Raw genomic sequence first — 18,277 nt, 5'->3', positions numbered from 1 at the left:
CTTCGCAATGTGTGTTTCATTTGCCCCATTCCGCAAAAAGTTCCATGGTATACTTGGAATATATATATATATATATATATATATATATATATATATATATATATATATATATATATATATATATAATGATGACACTATATTCCAGGATATCATCCGTTCGCTCGTTGAACTCCGACTGGAATCCTGCAGACGTTTCGCCAAAATCTCACTTGGCATCTTCAATGCTCGCGCTCCGAAAACACTTCGAACACATGGGATTTTTATAATAAACGAAGAGAAAAAGAATCCAGCTCTACAATTTAATAAAACGGAGCATATTACAATATTTTAATAAAATACATTTCTAATAAAAAAAAACAAATACATAAAGAAGCTTCCACAAGCTAGACTGCGTGAAAAAATATGTCACCCCTCATGACTCTAAAATTCCTTGTCTCTAGGGACTCCCAAAAATTCACAAACCAGGATTACCCCTTCCTCCTATTGTCAGCACCATTGGTTCTCCAATATATTCTCTAGCAAAATATCTAGTTTCCTTATTAAAACTGACAGTTTCGCACTTAATTGCTTTCACTTCATTGAACAAGAAAAAGCATTACAAAAACCAAACTAAACCAACCAATACCTTTTATAAAACTGTTGCATTCCTCCTGCGTCGAATTTTTTGAGTCTGGAACTGGAACCAGTTTCAGTCAAGCTCTGAAGAACAACAGGATGATTGGCGAAACGTCAGCAAGTTCGAACAAACAAAAACCGACGCAGGAATAATTCAGAAATTTAAAAAGTATCGCCAAATATAATTCATAATTCCTAAATAATGTCTTCGTAAAGAAAGGTTCTGGACTATTTCATCATCCTCCAGGCTTGTTTACGGTTATTTACTGACACTCGCCAAAATATTTTTTTCAACGATACTATAAAAAACGTGACCTCTGTAGCAACCGGACAAAAATCAACCACCAACCTGCCTCGTGCAATGCTATGCATAGAATCCAAAATTTCAGGTTAACGAATGACGATTCCACTTATTTCTTGAAAATTTTTACGATGGCTGCTGCTACAGTTTCGCGATATTGCCGTACTCACTTGTAAGATATTTCGGGTTCTTACTCCAAAGCATACTGATGTAGTGTGAATTACAGAATTCAACTGCTAGTCGCGATCTCTTCGTTTTATCAACAAAGCCGGTTTAAACCACGAATCATTCGCCCACACAGTCGTGGGATTAGGTAAGTTTTCCAACGGTTGACAGTATCTTTTCACGGTATAAGTGTGCCGTGGTTTCGCCGTTTCTCCTATTCAACGGCGAAAGACGAAAGAGGAGACATTGGCGGATGTCGACAATGGTCGAGAGGTCCTAGCAACTGTGCTCGACGTTACATAAAAGAAGAAGTGATCCGCACGTTGCGCCATCTCTGCGGGACAATCGTCACCGCGTTTGATTTGAAATGATGTGGGCAGCAGAAAGGTGCCACGAGCACAGAAAAAACGTTTTGCTATTTATGATTTCCAAGGCTCCCGCAGTTCGTAGAATGGACGCATTAAAATCGAGCTAACTTTTGCCTATTTTGTTACAGTTGAAGGTCGACGGCGATTAACAGTACAAAAGAAAGAGAATCGGGCTAATTTTTCGGAGGTTTGAACCGCAGATGTTCAATAAACGGGCACAACGAATAACAATTTGTATTAATGTCACGTTGCCAAAGATGGTGGCCGGTTTTCGATTGGATTAAAAAAAATCTCGCCACAAATGGATTGATCAGCTGACCGACTACGTCTAAACCGGGCAAACTAAATCCTCCGCTACGCGTTGACGCGGACTACTTTGATATACGGAACGTTTGGTAAGTACATACCTTCACCGTGCATAAAGAGTTGCGACATACGACGGGGAACTGTGGACAATATTTATTTATAGGAACGCTACGTTTACTTACTGTTTTTTTTTTTCGCGGAACAAACGAATCTTCCGCCCAGCGCGCCTTAAATGGCGATCCGGTGCAACGGCGGGTGGGAGTTCGGTGACGTCACGCCGTCTGACCGGCATATTTCACGTCCTCCGGTATCTCGTAAAGTAGCCACCAGATCTGAGTCATTCCGGTGCCTCGATGGGCGTCGATTTGATCCGCGGGAAGATGGTAAATCAGAAAACCGCTTTCTAGCGATTAAAAAATAAGCGGACGGGTTGAAACGGTCGTAGGCGGCTTTGACTCGATTGTCACTTTGACGGAGCGGCCTACTTTACGAGAGATTTTCGCCAGTTTTTAAGTTTGGAAGTTGTGGAACTAAATGTACGAGAGTCCTAAGCGTGGAAATATTTCAGCCTTATACCCAAGCATTTTGTTTTTCTGGAAGTCGGATGATGCCGATGTTAGATTAGAAAGGGAACCCCTCGTTGAAGTCTACAATAACAACACAAATACGTTCTCTGCAGCTATCCCTTTTATTTGCATTTAATGAGGGACGCGGTAGGCTACCAATAAAATATTTTCCTTAGGCGGCGGCTACTTTCGTATATGCTATGAATGGTGGTTTCTTTGTTATCACACTCTAAATCATTCGAACATTTTTTTTCAAAATCATGACCTTCTTGGTTTTCGAGATACAAGGAAATGCAAAACTATTTTGGACCACCCTCGTATCTCCGTTGTCTTTGAAGTTATTGAAGTGTTTAAAAAACATTATTAGTTATGAAGCAAACATATATTTTTTGAAATCGAACATCCTGTATATTATTTATTAGTATATTATTTTTAGTAATTTTTAGTAATTGGAAATCATTTAAGGTTTTCGGGATATGTGTTTGCATAAAGTTGTTTTAAAACAACTGCTTAGATTACCTTATTTTTAGTTGATTTGGTTGATTTACCATGGCCTACTGCTACAAATAAAGCAAAAAATAACTTTATACTAATAAATCTTTTTGAAAAGCTTAAGTGATTTCCAACTAACCAAAAAACGGTTTCGGTGGATTCTACGGAAAAAATCCTAAAGGGTGATTCAATAAGGGTTTCCACATTAAAATAATAAAAAAAAATATATAAAAATATACAAACATTTTTATTTGCCATTTTAGATTAGTGTATTGCAATTACGTATGAAAGATGATGTCATTCAAATGACCCGCGCGACCCATGTGGCATGACGTAATTCGTTTATTGACATTTCCTATCACTTTTTGACACAATTCATTTTTTCTTGATCGACCATTTCCATAATAGGCTTGCACAATTTATACACGTTTTTCAGTCGTATCACTATGTTTGTTTATGTTTTGAGGTTAGAAATCTCATATGACAATAAACAAATACAGTGGCGTTTCAAAAATATTTCAGATTGCAATGTGGAAACTCTTATCGAATCGCCCGTTATAAGAACATTTTTATGAATGGTTTTGTGTTTGTGTATGTTAAATGTCACACAAAAGTGATTAATTACACAAGTTTTAGTCATTACAGTTTCAATTCAAACACAGGTTAACATGATTAATATTTATTCAAAACAGAAAAGTCCACAAACAACAGGTTAACAAGAGTTCTCTATGACGTCGATTTTCCTCATCTAGAAATAAGATCAAACAATGAGATATTGTATTGTCGATTTTCTATTACACATTGTTGCTTTTTAAGCAAAATTAATGCGTCTGAGAATTTACAGCAATTATTTATTGTATGTATATGGTTGCAATAGGAAATTTTATCTAAATGTACTATTAAATTCGAAATAACTTTTAATGTCTTAAAAGGCAGAAACATGATGGGATAATTACAAATGAACATCCCTTTGTATCGAATCTTGAGAAAGAATTTTTTTTGTTTTTATATACTCTTTAAATCAGAAGTAGTTGCATTTTTAGTTACCCACAGTTTATATACTTCGATATTGACACTAAAGCTCAATTCTTCTTAATAAATAGGAGCAAGTGTAATAAAATCCTTTGAGCCAGCCTACAATTTTGCACTACTATCACGAGGTAGTTTATTTCTGTAGTGTTTCTAACGTATTTCACTCTTTACGGCGTTAGACTGACTTTGATTTCTTTTATATTGATAGTAAAACAATTAGATATACCGGGTGATGAATGGACATTTTTAGATGCCTAAATATTGGCTCCCGTATCGATTTTCTGACGTATAAGATTACATTATATATTTTTTAAATGGAATACCCTGAATATTCTATATATACACACACTTCATATTTTAGTAAATTCGTTTCTGACAAATCGGCAAAAATAGGAAATTTTTACATAATTTCAAAGAGTGCCGTGACTGACTGCAACAGCAATAAATATTTACAAATTAAAGTAGAACAAAAACACCAAAAATGGCAAGACACCATCATTTTTCTGAACGCATTTCTCACACACAACTGATTGATTGCCTCCGAAATCCTTTGCCGAAGTTCCACGACATTAGTACAAGGAGTCCTGTGCACGTGATTTTTTATGTGTCCCCAAAAGAAAAAATCCATTAAAGTTAAGTCGGTGCTGTTGGCTGGTCAATCCATAGTTCCGCCGTTCCTTATTCAACCCCTGGGATATTCCATGTTAACTGAGGAGGGGCACCGTCTTGCTGGTATATAATCAGCGCTTATATATTTAGGGCTATATATTGTTCTATTTTGTGCTCTAAGAGTTGCAATTAATGATCCTCAGTTAACTTTTACATTAATCGATTTGTACCCATGGGGTTTTATTTCGTGTATTTGTCTAGGATTATTGAAAGACCAATATCGCGTATTGATTTACGAAATTTAAATGCATTTTATTTATATTCTTTCAACGCCGAGTGGATTGATCCCGAGAAATACCTGTCTCTTCATATACTCTAGTTATAGAGGAAACTGGATGTGCTTCATAGAATCCCAATATGTTTGACTTATTTTCTTCATTTAAAACATTACGATTCCGGCATTTTTAAAATAATTACTGGGACAACAATTCAACCATCAACGTTGTTTACCCATATGCCAAACAAACATATTTTTATTTGCCAGTCATTTAAATTATATAAAAATTTCCTATTGTTGCCGATTTGTCAAATTAACCAAAACTAACCCAAATATAAAATGTGTTACATCATTGTAATCGGAATAAGATACTCCATTAAACACATATATAATATACAGGGTGTTTCATTTAAAGATATATGATGTAAGCTTATATGTCAGAAAATTGATAGTGTTTTGTTTTATACGTCACATGGAAACAACTTAGCCACTAACCCTATATCTCGTTTTTTGTTTACCTCGATATCTCTAAAAATAAAAAAGTTACAGCCAATTAAAATGTTATCAAGATAAATTGATACATTTGGTGGTGGTGGGAATACAAAATCAACGATGTTCTCTGGCCTTTGAGCCAAATTCCCGGGATTTTGATAGAAATAGCGCTCAAGGCAAGAGTCAGCAAGATAATGCGCGATTTGAACCGAGAAACTCAATTTCCTTAGATAGAGAGTAAAACGATTGAATGAAATGCGTAATCCGCCAATTTTTATCAGTGTACTGGACGCTGATACGGATTGCGTTAACACAATTGTCAAAAAAAAGGAAAAAAAAACAAACACGCGTCTTCAATGACCTAATTCCATCTTCGATCAGAAATGCGAGAGATACCGGGCCACGGCCGCCCCTTCGAGAGTATAAACCCGGCCGGCACGTCGACCAGACTCGAACCTCGTTGAAAATACGCGGACTTATATGGCTGTGGGTCAATGTCGGCCGACGCAGATGTTGCCCGCCAGAATGAAAACGAGAGTAAACTCCGATTTCTCGTGCATACGACGAAACGTTTTGTTTTTTTTTAAACCCCTTTTTGGTCCATCGAGATCGATAATTATCAGGACTCTTTCTATTATGTGTTTGTCGGATATTTACTCTCTTCGTCTATTAACCGACGTGTTTAGGGAAATTTTATGTTCGGGCACCAACGTTAACAGACATGATATCCAGAGACTTCTTTTTCGGGAAAATTGCAGGTGTTTCTTATCAGTTTTTCGTATCTAAATTAAAAATTGTACTATTTTATTGTACGTAAATTCCCAAAAATATGATATGTTGGTATGTTTTATACAATGCAATGAAAATGCTCGTATAATTTTCCAATTCCATCACAAGAATGTTTTAATTTATACATATATCGAAGGAAAATGTAAAGAAATCTTCATGCTCTGTTAATCCCCAAAAGGGACCTGGGCCAAGTGGTTTCTTTATTGTTAAGGGGCGTATTGACCCGAATCAGCACGTTTTTTTTTTGTTCAGTCAGTGAGTGACAATATGGAGCAGCGGTTCGATACTTGAGCCGTTTACGCCGATTTCTCCAAAGGTTTTGATAAAATACACCACCCGACTCATGCCGTGAAACTGGAGAATTCCGGTGTGCACGGTGTTTTGGTCGCCCTCCTTAAGAGTTACTTGTGCGACCGATCTCAATATGTCAGGATAAAATCAAAGAGTACAAATATAACTTCGGGGGTACCTCAAGGCTCGCATTTGGGTCCCTTATTGGTCCCTATGATGGCGGCCAGTGCTTTTCACATAGCACTTACTCCTTGTACGCAGATGATCAAAAAATTTAAAAATTTTAAAAGATCATTAACCCTGAGAAATGCCACTGTGTTTTGTTTACAAAAAAATTACCACAATTGCAACTGAACTTTTCGAACTCTGTAAGATTTAAGATCCAAGCTAGAAAACATTGTTCAAAAGGCTGTAAAGAGTCTTGATTCATTTTACGAGTGACCAATGGGTTTAATAATAAAAAACCTTTAATAATACTTTTTTACAGTCTTGTCAGACCTGTGTTGGAATATGCCACGCCAGCCTGGAATCCGATGTATTTTAAATATATCGAACGGCTGGAGAGAACAACGAAATTTTGTAAATGTTTATTTTGATAAATGTTTCGGCCGCTTTCGGAAGTTCGGAAATACGTTCGGCTCCACCGCACGTAGCCGAACGCACTTACAGAGTTTGAAAACGCTCCTTTACCGAAATAATCCCTACTTGTTCGCATAAAACCAATTACAGAGTCCCACCCCTGGTTCCCTATACAGCGAATACCATCAAAAATGGTGTTTACCATGCGATCGCGCGATATAACGCAACAAGATTGTTTCTTATAAAGATGGACGTGTTTCGGATAATTTATGAACGTCACCGCCGACGCAGCCTCGTTTTGATGCTATAATTAACAGCATTACGTGGACCACTTGGAGGTGGAGGAAACGTTTGGTCAATGTGGGACCGTGGACTATCTCTTTCTCTGGGTTCCCCTCCGCCGGTACTTCTCAGTCCTGTACCGGCTTCCGATCGAACAAACACTCAGTATACGACCGACTCTCGTCGACACGACATATTACGACATATTTTCGCAAAGTAACAATTTTTTTCGACCCCTTCCGCGCGCCACTGCTTAGTTCTCGTGATATTGATTAATTTATTCAGCGGCCATCCTTTCCCGGTAAGTTTTCATTCGATTTTCCCCACCCCCAACAAAACGCAGTGTCAAAAAGTTGTGCCGTACTTTTATTTTTATATTTATTTTGTTAGTCTCGCGCCACGCCACTGGAATTGAGAATTTTAATCCGAAAGAAAAATGCGGTTTTATAATTTGTTTACAAAAAAAATGGAACGGGCGCTTTTATTTTTCCTGAAAATATTTATTGGTCTCGGGGAACGCCACTGGAATTGACAATTTTATTTCGCGAGACGAGAAATTGTTTTTTATTAGTTATTTAATTAAACAAAGAATGGCTGGGCTCTTTTTTTGTAGAATATATCTGTTAGTCCCTCGGCACGCCACTGGATTTGATAGAAAAACGCGAGTTTTTATAATTTGTTTATCCAGGCCACTGGAATCGATAATTTTAATCTAAAAGAAAAAAAAATTGTTTTATAATCTGTCCCGTTGTTTTATTTTTATAGACAATATTTGCTAGTCTCACGGGACACCACTGGAATTGACAATTCTATTTCGGAAGACGAGAAATTGTTTTCATTAGTGATTTAATCCAGCAAAAAATGGGACAAATTCATCGGCGTTCTTTTTTTTGTAGAAAATGTTTGTTAGTCGCGCCACTGGAATTACGAATTTTAATCTGACAGAAAAATGCGGTTTAATAATTTGTTTTCTACAAAAGAAATGGAATAGGCGCTTATTTTAACCGCAATTATTTGTTCGTCTCGCACTACGCCACTGGAATTGATAATTTTATTCAAAAAGAAAGAAATGCATTTTAATTTGTTTAATTCAGATGAAAAACTCAATTATTATTATTCAATTATTGACAATATTTGTTAGTATCACGGGACGCCACTGGAATTGACAATTTTAATTCTTAACTTAACTTCTTAATATGCCACTCTCAACAGAAAATTACAACAAAGAACTTAGTATCATTAAACAAATTGCACTGAACAACGGCTACAATCCGTCCATTATCGATAAAATTATAAATAAAAAACAAATCCAAACAGTAAACTCTATTTATCCGAAACCTAACACAGAACACGAACAATTTAAAACAACTACATACATGTCAAAATGTGGTTTAAAAATAGCTTTCGGAACTAACAACACAATAGGAACATTTTTAAAAAACAATAAAACGAAGTGTCCAAAATCTCCAAAATCAGGTGTCTACAGGCTGAAATGCGGATCATGTCCTAAAATTTATATTGGACAATCCTTCAAGAAGCGCATTAACGAACAAAGAGCGTTTAAAAACAACAGTCTAGATTCTAATTATGCTACACACTTTTAAACACAGAAAAACACATTTTTGACGACAATTTTGATATTTTACATACAGCCACAAAAAGTAGAAAATTAAATTTATTGGAAGCCATGGAGATTAACAAAATGAGACATTCAAATGTATTGCTTAGCGATTAATTAGATTTAAATACCTCTCTCTTATTAAAATTAAATCTAAAAATCCACACAAAGAAACTTAAACAGTTTTCTTGCTATAGTGTAATATGTCAATTGTCCATAGAAAAAGCGAAATCTACTGGAAACATCGAACTTTTGCCTATAATTGGTATTAACGACTGAAAAAATCGAGAGATAAACAAATAGGTATACGCACTGGGAAGGTATGCGGACCTTTAAAAGAGACGCACTTTTATGCTGTGCAATTTGTATCGCAAATTGCTTGTTTACCCCACGTTAACACCATATGGTCAAAAGAAATATCGTACGTAAGCTCGCAGCAAGTGTGCGGCGACAGCTACGCCGATTTGCATCCAGCGGACAGTTAAAATTATTAAATATGCATTGTTATAAGTGTTCTACAGTTATTTTGACATATCTGCTGTTTACGCGGTCGACTAAAGCGCGCGTATGTCGAATGCAAATTCGGTTTTTTCCCTTCGGCTTTTACCGGTAAATGTCAACAAATCGCTGTTAGAATAAAACGGCTTTCGTTATTATTTCCGACACTTCCTCCGAAATAACCGTGGCGCAGCAATCTAGAAGGCGGCGTTCACGGCCAACTTAAACACCTTTGTTTACCGCGATCTCGTTTCCCTCGCAAGAAACCTGCCACGAGACGCCCACCACGGCCAATTTCGAACAATCTTTCACCGTAAATGATTCCTCGCGCAAAATATACACATGCCTTCGATAGCTCAGTTGGTAGAGCGGTGGACTGTAGGGGAATGCGCTTTGCGGACATCCATAGGTCGCTGGTTCAAATCCGGCTCGAAGGAAGCTTTTTTTTTCCCGTCAGTGTCAATTTTTTTTCGTCCGAAGTTTCGGTATGACGCGTCGCAAGAGGAAAACGGCGAGAAAAACGGTTTCGCGCTCGAAGCCGAACGGTTCCAAGCTCGCGACGGCGGAAAAAATTCGCCTGAAGTGCAGACGCAGGGAGGAATTCCACGATACGTTTTTGAGCTACGCGAAAATTGCGGAGTTTTTGGACAAAACGAAGAAGGAAAACCCGGGCCGGGTCCAGGTCGTGCAAATAGGACGTTCTGGGAAAGGTATACGCCTGTAGAGTTACATCCTTCTGATACCTTCGTCTTTGTTTATTTGCCGTCGAAAACATCGCGTCTTCAATTTTGACAGCCACGCACTTGTTTACCATTGTTTGATTATATTTCGATACTTTGAAACTCCAATTAAGTTACAGAAACAACGAAAAACGTCGGAAAATCTTTCTAGTGGTTGGTAAAGTTGTTTTGGTAAAGCGATAGACGTCACGTGATTGGGACGACCAATGGGATGGCGCGGCCATCAAAACAAAAGCGTTAGACGCTAGTGACTTTTCCTGCCCGTTACTACGCACCGCCAAATAGTAATAATTAAATTCAAATCTTGAATAATCCTCTAATTATGTCTTTACAATGATGTAACGCCCTTTAAATTTTAGTCCATTCGTTTTTGACAAATCGGAAAAAATAGCAATCCACTCAGTTTTGAAAGAATATAAATATGATGCATTTAAATGTCGTAGAACTGAAAAACTAAGTGCAGAACAATGTGAAAGGAGGACGCAGTTTTGTTTGGATTTTTTTGAGTAGACAATGAGAACCATAATTTTTTTGAAAAATATTTTATGGACTGATGAAAGTTGTAATAGACAAAATACGCGATATTGGTCATTAAATAATCCTAAACAAATACACGCAATAAAAACCTAGGGGTACCAATCAATTAATGTATGGTGTGGTGTCTTAGCGGAACAAAGATAAATGATCTCGTGGCAGTGAGAGTCCGTAGGGGTGCCCTAAAGCCACTGATTGAACATTACAAAACTCTAATTTGGCTCGTAGAGAGGACGAATTGGATGTGCTAATTATTTAAAAAACCATAGACGTCAAAAAGTACTGTCAATTTTAGCCAGTGAAGCTCCTAGATTTTGTGGGAAATCCTATCAAATTTACCCAAGCCGAAAATAAATCTGCAACAGTTGTTTTGAATTTTTTGCAATCTATATTTATCAATACTATCAAGACATGAGTTCATAATCGAAAGGATAAGTGACTGAGCTAAAAGTTTCCGTGAACTGAAATTAAGGACAGTTCTATGCCCGTATAAATGGCGCAAAACCAAATAAAACTTTTTCACCAACAAAGATATATGTTCCACGAATCTGTCTACAATCACATATAACACCAAGGTTTTTATTGCAATTCACTATTTTGAAACGTTCACCATTAATTAATAAATATATTTGGCATACTCGTTCAATGTTAGGTTTAGGAGAAAAGAACGTTACACTGCATTTTTTCGCATTAAGTCTAGAAGAATACAGAAATAAGTTATGCAAATCCAAAGTGATATAAATTGAAGCAATATCAAATAATTTAGGATCGAAGGAGTAAAATAGCCGAGTGTCATCGGCAAACGAATGCAAATTCACATGTTCGATGAATTTATAAATATCAGAAATATAAATTAAGAATAATATAGGTCCAAGGACGGAACCTTGCGGTATACCTGATGAATCAGGGAGAAATTCAGAACTTGTCAAGGGTATAGTCTGTTCATAGATATACGAAAGTGACCAATTGCTTTTGAATGGGATTGGTGGGTGGTCATTAACATACAATGCAACAAGATTATTACCTAAAGTTTCGGAATTTAAATTCAGGTAAAATTGTGGTCCGTAATAGAAAATAATTTTATACCTACCTGTGTTTAATATTCTACTTAGTTTAAGTTTATTAGTAATCATTCTTATTTCGTGTGTAATACAGCGTGTGTTGAATCGTGTGCGAATTATACAAAATATGTACGGAAAATTGTGAATAATCCCATTTCAGCGAGGAAAAAAGAAGCGATGCTGACATTTTCTCGAGTGTAGACGAAAGTGATCAAGATATAATACGGCGTAAAATTTACCAGTCATACGAGGAGAGAACAACAAAGGCCAATTCTTTACTTGGATCAAACCTGGTTCGACGCTTATGATACCCCGGAAAAGGGTTGGGTTGACTCAACTCATAAGTGTAAAACAAACGCGCCATCAAAAAGAGGTAAAAGAATAACTATTTTGCATGCTGGCTCTAAAGATGGTTGGATTCCAAATGGACTTTCTCTGTCTGCGAAAAATATTAAAGATTCTTCTCTGGATTACCATGAAAACACCACCGCTGATTTATTTTAAAGTTGGTTTAAAAACAAACTAGTTCCAAACATTCCTCCTAATAGCGTAATTGTAATGGACAATTCAAGTTATTACAGTAGACAGTTGACTAAAACCCCTTCCTCATGTGACACAAAAGGAACAATCCAAAACTACATGTATAATAACGATATTTATTTTCACGAAGGTTATACCAAAAAGCAATTAATTGAGGTTCTACAAAGCTTGAACCTACAAACCTTACCACTGTATATTTAATCCCATTGAACATGTTTGGCACCAACTGAAATCTGCCATTCGTCGTAACAATGATTTTTCCCGTGTTAGCTCCAATCCCCCCACAAAGTTGGGCAAATTCTGTTAAACATATAGAAAAAGCAGAAAAATCGTATATCCATATTGCAAATAATATAGAACAAACAATAATTAGAAGCCGGCGATGATAGCGATAGTAATACTGATATACTATGTGAATAATTTTAAGTAATTTAAGTAGGTAATAAAAATAATTCGTAATTTTATTTTAGATTTAAACATAAATACATACATAAATAAATAAATATTGTTTAGTATATTTCCTAAAAAAAACCCAAATAATTAATTTCTGAGCAACGTGCGGACCTGTTCGGCCACATTTCATTCTTACAGCTTGCCCGGGTCTTTCCTTAATTCCTATCAGTTAGTCACTTTCTTATATCTATGAACAGATTTTAACTCTCTCTGATGTCAAAAAATCAAAAATTGGTTGTAATTAGATGTTTAAGTTGAATTAAATGAAAGGTCGGCTAGTTTTACCACAGTATACGAAAAATTAACCGTGGTTAGTTGGATATTACCCCGTATTTAATGTCGGACGTCGGGAATTTCTTTCTTGAAGGGAAATCGATCTTGATGGTGACGGTTACCGCCGCCGCCGCGGACCACGCCAAAATGGCGGTCGTGGTGACGGCGGGATTAAGCGGTAGCGACTACATGGCCGTCTCGAACGCCCTCTATCTCGTCTACCACTTGGCAAAGAACCCGAACTCGTGCCGCCTGCTAAACTACCACGTCATACCGTGCTCGAACCCGGACGCCTACGACGCGGCCCTGCGGCCGGAAAACCGTCCCGATCCGTCGCATCCGGTCGACCTGACTCGCAATTATCCGGTCCTCCTCGGCCTCGGCGACCTCCGTTCTGTTCCCACCGGCACTTTCCTCGGTAAATGTTCAAAATGGCGCGCGATTCGGTCATTCGTAAGCGGCCGCGTTGCAGACAAAATTAAATCGTGGAAGGAAAATTTCCGGCCGGGATGTCCCGAGAGTAGGGCGGTGTTGGCTGTCTTGTACGCGTACAAGTTCGCTGTCAAGCTGTTCGTATCGCTCGAAGGGGGCGGGCAGAGGGTGTGTTACCCCCCGGGTGACTCGCCCGGGGCGGCGGTGAACGATCTGGCGGCGGTCGCGAGGAAAGGCACCATGGCGGTGAAAAGGAGATGCTTCGAACACGGTTCCGTGTACGAAATGCTCGGTAAGGGGTGAAAAAACGATATGGCGAAAGATCCACGACTCGTGAATCGGCCAGTCCGGCTTGTAAATCGGGTTGCATGCATGCATACGATCAATTATAGTTTCCAAAAAAATGTGGGAAGAATAGTTTTTATTGACAACTGGGTATCTCTTTCGATATTTTTTCGGCGTTATCGCCCCTTACTTATCACAGTTAAAAGTTGACATCTACCAAACAGAATTTGGGAATGACAACATTGACAACTTCAACAAGCTAAGGTATTTTTCACTTTTTTTCAGTCTGAAATCTACAACTACTTGCCCTATGCCTCATTAATTATGGAGCACTCTGTATAGAATAGATTATATGTAAAATTTCAAGTTTTTAGGGTGTATCACTCATTTAACAGTTCATAAGCTTCATCATAAAAATAACAAGTGAAAATTCACTTTTTAACTTCTGATGAGCTAACTGGATTCACCATGGAACCTGTCCCAATCAGTTGCGAGTGAGTTTTAAGGTAACAGAAATTTATGGGTAATTTAGGGTGGATAAAAAAAACGATTATTTGTTCTAGATCTCACACACACATTATGGTTATGTATTGTTATAATGTATAAATTCTAGGGTTGCAAAAATTGAGATCGATCAAAAGACCATCAATTCGAATATTCAAAATGGTTTGAGTGACATGGTTTCTCGAAAAAATCATTGAATTTGTTCACCTGCCACATGATGTTGACATCGCATTCTGAATAATAATGAAGAGTATTTCAAACAAATGAAAGTGGCAAATGACACAGCAGAGCTTGGAGTAGTATCGGTCTTTTAATATAATCAGTGTTTGACGAAAAATGAAAAACAGTTTCAAAGAATATCGAGAACTATTTCCTGACTAATAAAAGTCGATTTGTATTTAATGAAGAACTTTTTTTCCTGAAACCGATAACAAATAACATCAAAATTTACTAACTCATTGTTTGAATAATCGATAAACCACAAAAGACCAGTTTTGTAGAGCATTAAATTTCCTACAAGAGTAACAAAAAACATTTCGCGATAATTAGTTTTCAGTCAATAACAAAATTCAGAGCAAAAATTTATTTTTCTTTAAATTCTTCAATCTTTGAGCTAGAATGTCTTTCAAAGTAGATCGATGGAAATCTTATTTCCAAATATGACTTCATAATATTTTATAACTAATAGAACAATATCATGCTAAAATAACTATTAAATAATTATATTACTATACCTATTTATATCAAGTTTGGACTTTTGGCCAAGTTTTCTTTGTAATATTTGTGTAAATCTTTGGAACTGTAATAAACACACTTATCTCTAAATCTGTTGATTTTAAAAAGCGAACCATGAAGTCCAATGCAAACCAATCAGGTTTAAATATGTCTCGAGATCCACTTTTAGTTGAGTATTTTACTTTTTCTAAAAGCTTTCCAAAAGCAGCCACAAGAGCAACTTCTTTCTTCTTCACTTCTGTAAAAACTTCAAGCCCTAAATCGTCGGTCAACCCCGTTTTTATATTACTTAGATACTATCTCGTCGAAACACTTTCGACAGATTCAGCAACAACCTAAGCAGGAAGAATCCTGAAGTTTGGTGAATAGTATTACACAGTAGTCTTTGGAAGTTTCTTAAAAAAAAAGTCAGGCTTGTGACTCGCTGATCCACGTGTCGCGGGAACCACCCTTTAAGCTAAGCCCGCAGAATCGGTATTCCGCAGGTTTGACGTACGGCACTGCGGTGGATTTCCTGCGGGTCGACGCGCCGTCCCTGAAGTTCTGCTACATAGTGCAGGTGGCCGAGAGGCGGGGTGCCGTCCAAGATTCGAAAATGATCGTGTCGTACGGTGAAGACATGGTGGAATGCGTCGCGGCTATGGCTAGGGCGGTGCACAAGTTCTACGCGAAGCCAGTGGCGGCCGGGAAGAAAATCGAGACTAGAGTGAAAAATATTTTTCGAAAATAAACAACGCGTTTCGAATTTTTTTTTTTTCGAAGAAACTTCCAAAGGCTACTGTAATACTTCTTATAAAACGGCTGGGTCGGTTTTTGTTGAGCTAGTTCAACAAAAACCGACGCAGGAAGAATCCAGAAGTTTTATAAAAAGTAAATTATTATTATTAATCGTAAATGATTTCAATCCAATACCCGCGCACAAACCATTTTGAAAAACACAAGGTAAAATTGATACGTAAAACTTACTTATTTTAACGATTTAAAACTACCGATGGAACGTCGAATAAATACTGAACAGGATCGAATATGAAAAACTAATAAAACTCGAAATATTTTAGAACTAATATTAAAAAAAAATTGAGAAATTGAGTTCGCAGACTTAGAGGAAATATTTAAATGGTAAAATAATGGTAACAACAATAAGCTGGTATTTTACACACTCCGGATTTAGTAAAAGTTATCGTTACAAAATAAAAGTGTTTTAGAAAGCTGTCACTAGGGGGCGCTTTACCTAGAACATTTTTATAGATTTTCTATGTATCCTATTTATTTAGATTGATATTGCAAAACAAACTAGATTGCCTTAAGCCTAAAAACTTGTTACACTTGTTTTAAGTCGATAAGTGTTATCTTTAAGCTACAAATCGACTTTTTTATTCTTCGCGCTTCTAATTTACAGGTGACGTGCACTAAATTTTTCAAAACAGTATGCGACAAATACAAAGTAACATAATGTATTTAACATTTTCGAAAACAAAAAATTATTAATAATAATCGGGAATTAAACAGTATACAACCGCTAATTACAATTCATATTGAAAATGTCCACCGTCCAATTCTAAACATTTTCTTATACATTTTGAAAAATGCTGTCGAACACGAACCATAGGCCTAAAATATGATTTCGCAACCGTTTATGATTTTTTGTCGTAGATAATTGATATCTGGTGTAGGTATTTCATACAATAAAGACTTTAAATGACCCCAAAAAAGGAAGTCCATCGGAATAAGGTCTGGTGAGCTAGGCTGCCAAGCTAGAGGTCCACATGTTTGGTCTCCACTGCGAGGGCGGCAAGCAAAGGTGGCAGTTCCTCTTGGAGAAATTTGCAAATATATTTTCCCATTGAGCGATTCCACTGATGCATAAAATTCCATTGCATAAAATGACTCTCAACTGCTCATCACTCTCATATAGTGCTTGAACATGAAAGGGCCGAAGATTATTTTTGTTATTTTATACCTTGGTCTCCCTTTATTCATATTTCCATGGGCCATTACAATCGTAGTTGGATAATTTTAATAGAAATTAATTTTTAACGGGAACAACGGCAATCTCGCTTTGGGCCCATTCGACCAATCTACGCCTTACTTGATGAATTCATGATGAATTGCCAAACCAAACTGAAAATAAATCACTTGACAGCTGTTAAATCCGTCGCCAACTTGAACAGTAATGCGAACTTAAAGTTCTATACATCGAAAAAAAACACCCATTATTTCTTAAAGTATAGACATTTCACCATGGATGCTGAAAATTTCAGAAATTTATCTCTTACGGTTGATTTTTAATCCATTTTTTAATTAAAAGTGCTTAAAATTCTCATTATAAAAAAAATGTTTAGGGAATCAATTTTCCATCATAAATCATCATAAATTTTTATGATCAAGTGGTAAATGGGTGCTCCACTTGACGTGATTTTACTCAAGAGTAACAATTTTTGAGCATTTGTGATTCTGCTTAAGGCAATCTGTTCTATTTTGCAATATCAGTCCGAATAAATAAAATACAGGGAAAGTAAAAAAAAAACGGTAAAGTGCCCTCTAGCGACACTTTCCTCCAAGTTTCCGAACACCCTGTATATGTGCATGCCAAATTTGGACCATTCCCAACTAATATTTTTAGTTTTCTAATGTTAACGGTTACAGTCAGATTGTCGCGAGCCACAGACTGTCCAGATGGTCGGGCAGCGCGACGAATCCTCCATTCCGAATCCGGATTCTGAACGAATCTGGACCCTCGGGACACGCTTTTTAAATTGAACGGATCGAGTACCGGCCAACGTGTGGGAAAATCGAGTCCCACACGCCGCATGCGATGACATCACCGCCGCGTATTTTATTTATTAACGACAATCTGGATCTATTTGCGGGCAATTATTGTCCATTTGCGGAAACTGCGATGCAGACTGGCCGGCTATTTTTAGATCGCGTAAAATTGACGGTGCCTATCACGATCCCGAAGCGAATTTTGATTTTTTTTACTCGAGTGAGCTGACGCGATGAAATATAACTTTTTAACAATCGAAGCGTGCACCAACAGGATAACTCTATTAATTTTTTAGACTTAACTATTACGAAAACGCAAAACAACAGTAAACTCTATTTAAACGAAATCTAATACAGAATACGAACAATTTGAAACAATTACATAAATAAGAGAACCTAGTGAAAAAGGTATTAAAAAAAATTGTCAAAATGTGGTTTAAAAATAGCTTTCAGAACTAACAAGACAATAGGAAATTTTTTAAGAAAACAATAAAACGAAATGTCCAGAATCTGAAAAATCAGGTGTCTACAGGCTGAAATGCGGATCATGTCCTAAAATTTATATTAGACAAACAGGTAGATCCTTCAAGAAACACATTAACGAACATAAAAGAGCGTTTAAAAACAATAGTCTAGATTCTAATTATTCTACACACTTAAACACAGAAAAACAC

The 18,277-nt window shown here is 36.9% G+C and overlaps 2 protein-coding genes and 1 non-coding gene across 7 annotated transcripts in view; all 3 read left to right on the top strand.

The window, feature by feature from the left end:
• The first annotated feature begins 7,308 nt into the window (after positions 1–7,308).
• LOC132699954 (serine/arginine repetitive matrix protein 2) overlaps positions 7,309–18,277 on the top strand; it is a 46,510-nt gene continuing 35,541 nt past the window's right edge. For all 5 annotated transcript variants that reach the window (XM_060666962.1, XM_060666961.1, XM_060666960.1 and 2 more), the window contains exon 1: positions 7,309–7,465. The gene's annotated coding sequence lies outside the window, so the exon portion shown is untranslated. The remainder of the gene's footprint in view (positions 7,466–18,277) is intronic.
• LOC132700109 (uncharacterized) lies at positions 9,623–15,567 on the top strand. The gene is made up of 4 exons (XM_060667229.1): positions 9,623–9,696; positions 9,761–9,990; positions 12,976–13,605; positions 15,323–15,567. Exons 1-4 carry the CDS (start codon positions 9,623–9,625, stop codon positions 15,565–15,567), a joined length of 1,179 nt encoding a protein of 392 aa, XP_060523212.1.
• On the top strand, positions 9,626–9,717 carry Trnay-gua (transfer RNA tyrosine (anticodon GUA)). Its single transcript is given in 2 exon segments — positions 9,626–9,662; positions 9,682–9,717. It is a non-coding gene; the product is annotated as a tRNA-Tyr (tRNA).

The sequence above is a fragment of the Cylas formicarius genome, unplaced genomic scaffold (genome assembly GCF_029955315.1).
Source record: "Cylas formicarius isolate icCylForm1 unplaced genomic scaffold, icCylForm1.1 PGA_scaffold_3__17_contigs__length_32017465, whole genome shotgun sequence".
In the NCBI taxonomy this organism is placed as follows: Eukaryota; Metazoa; Arthropoda; class Insecta; order Coleoptera; family Brentidae; genus Cylas; species Cylas formicarius.
The sequence above is the reverse complement of the archived record's forward strand: the minus strand, read 5'-3'. Positions and strand labels throughout refer to the sequence as shown.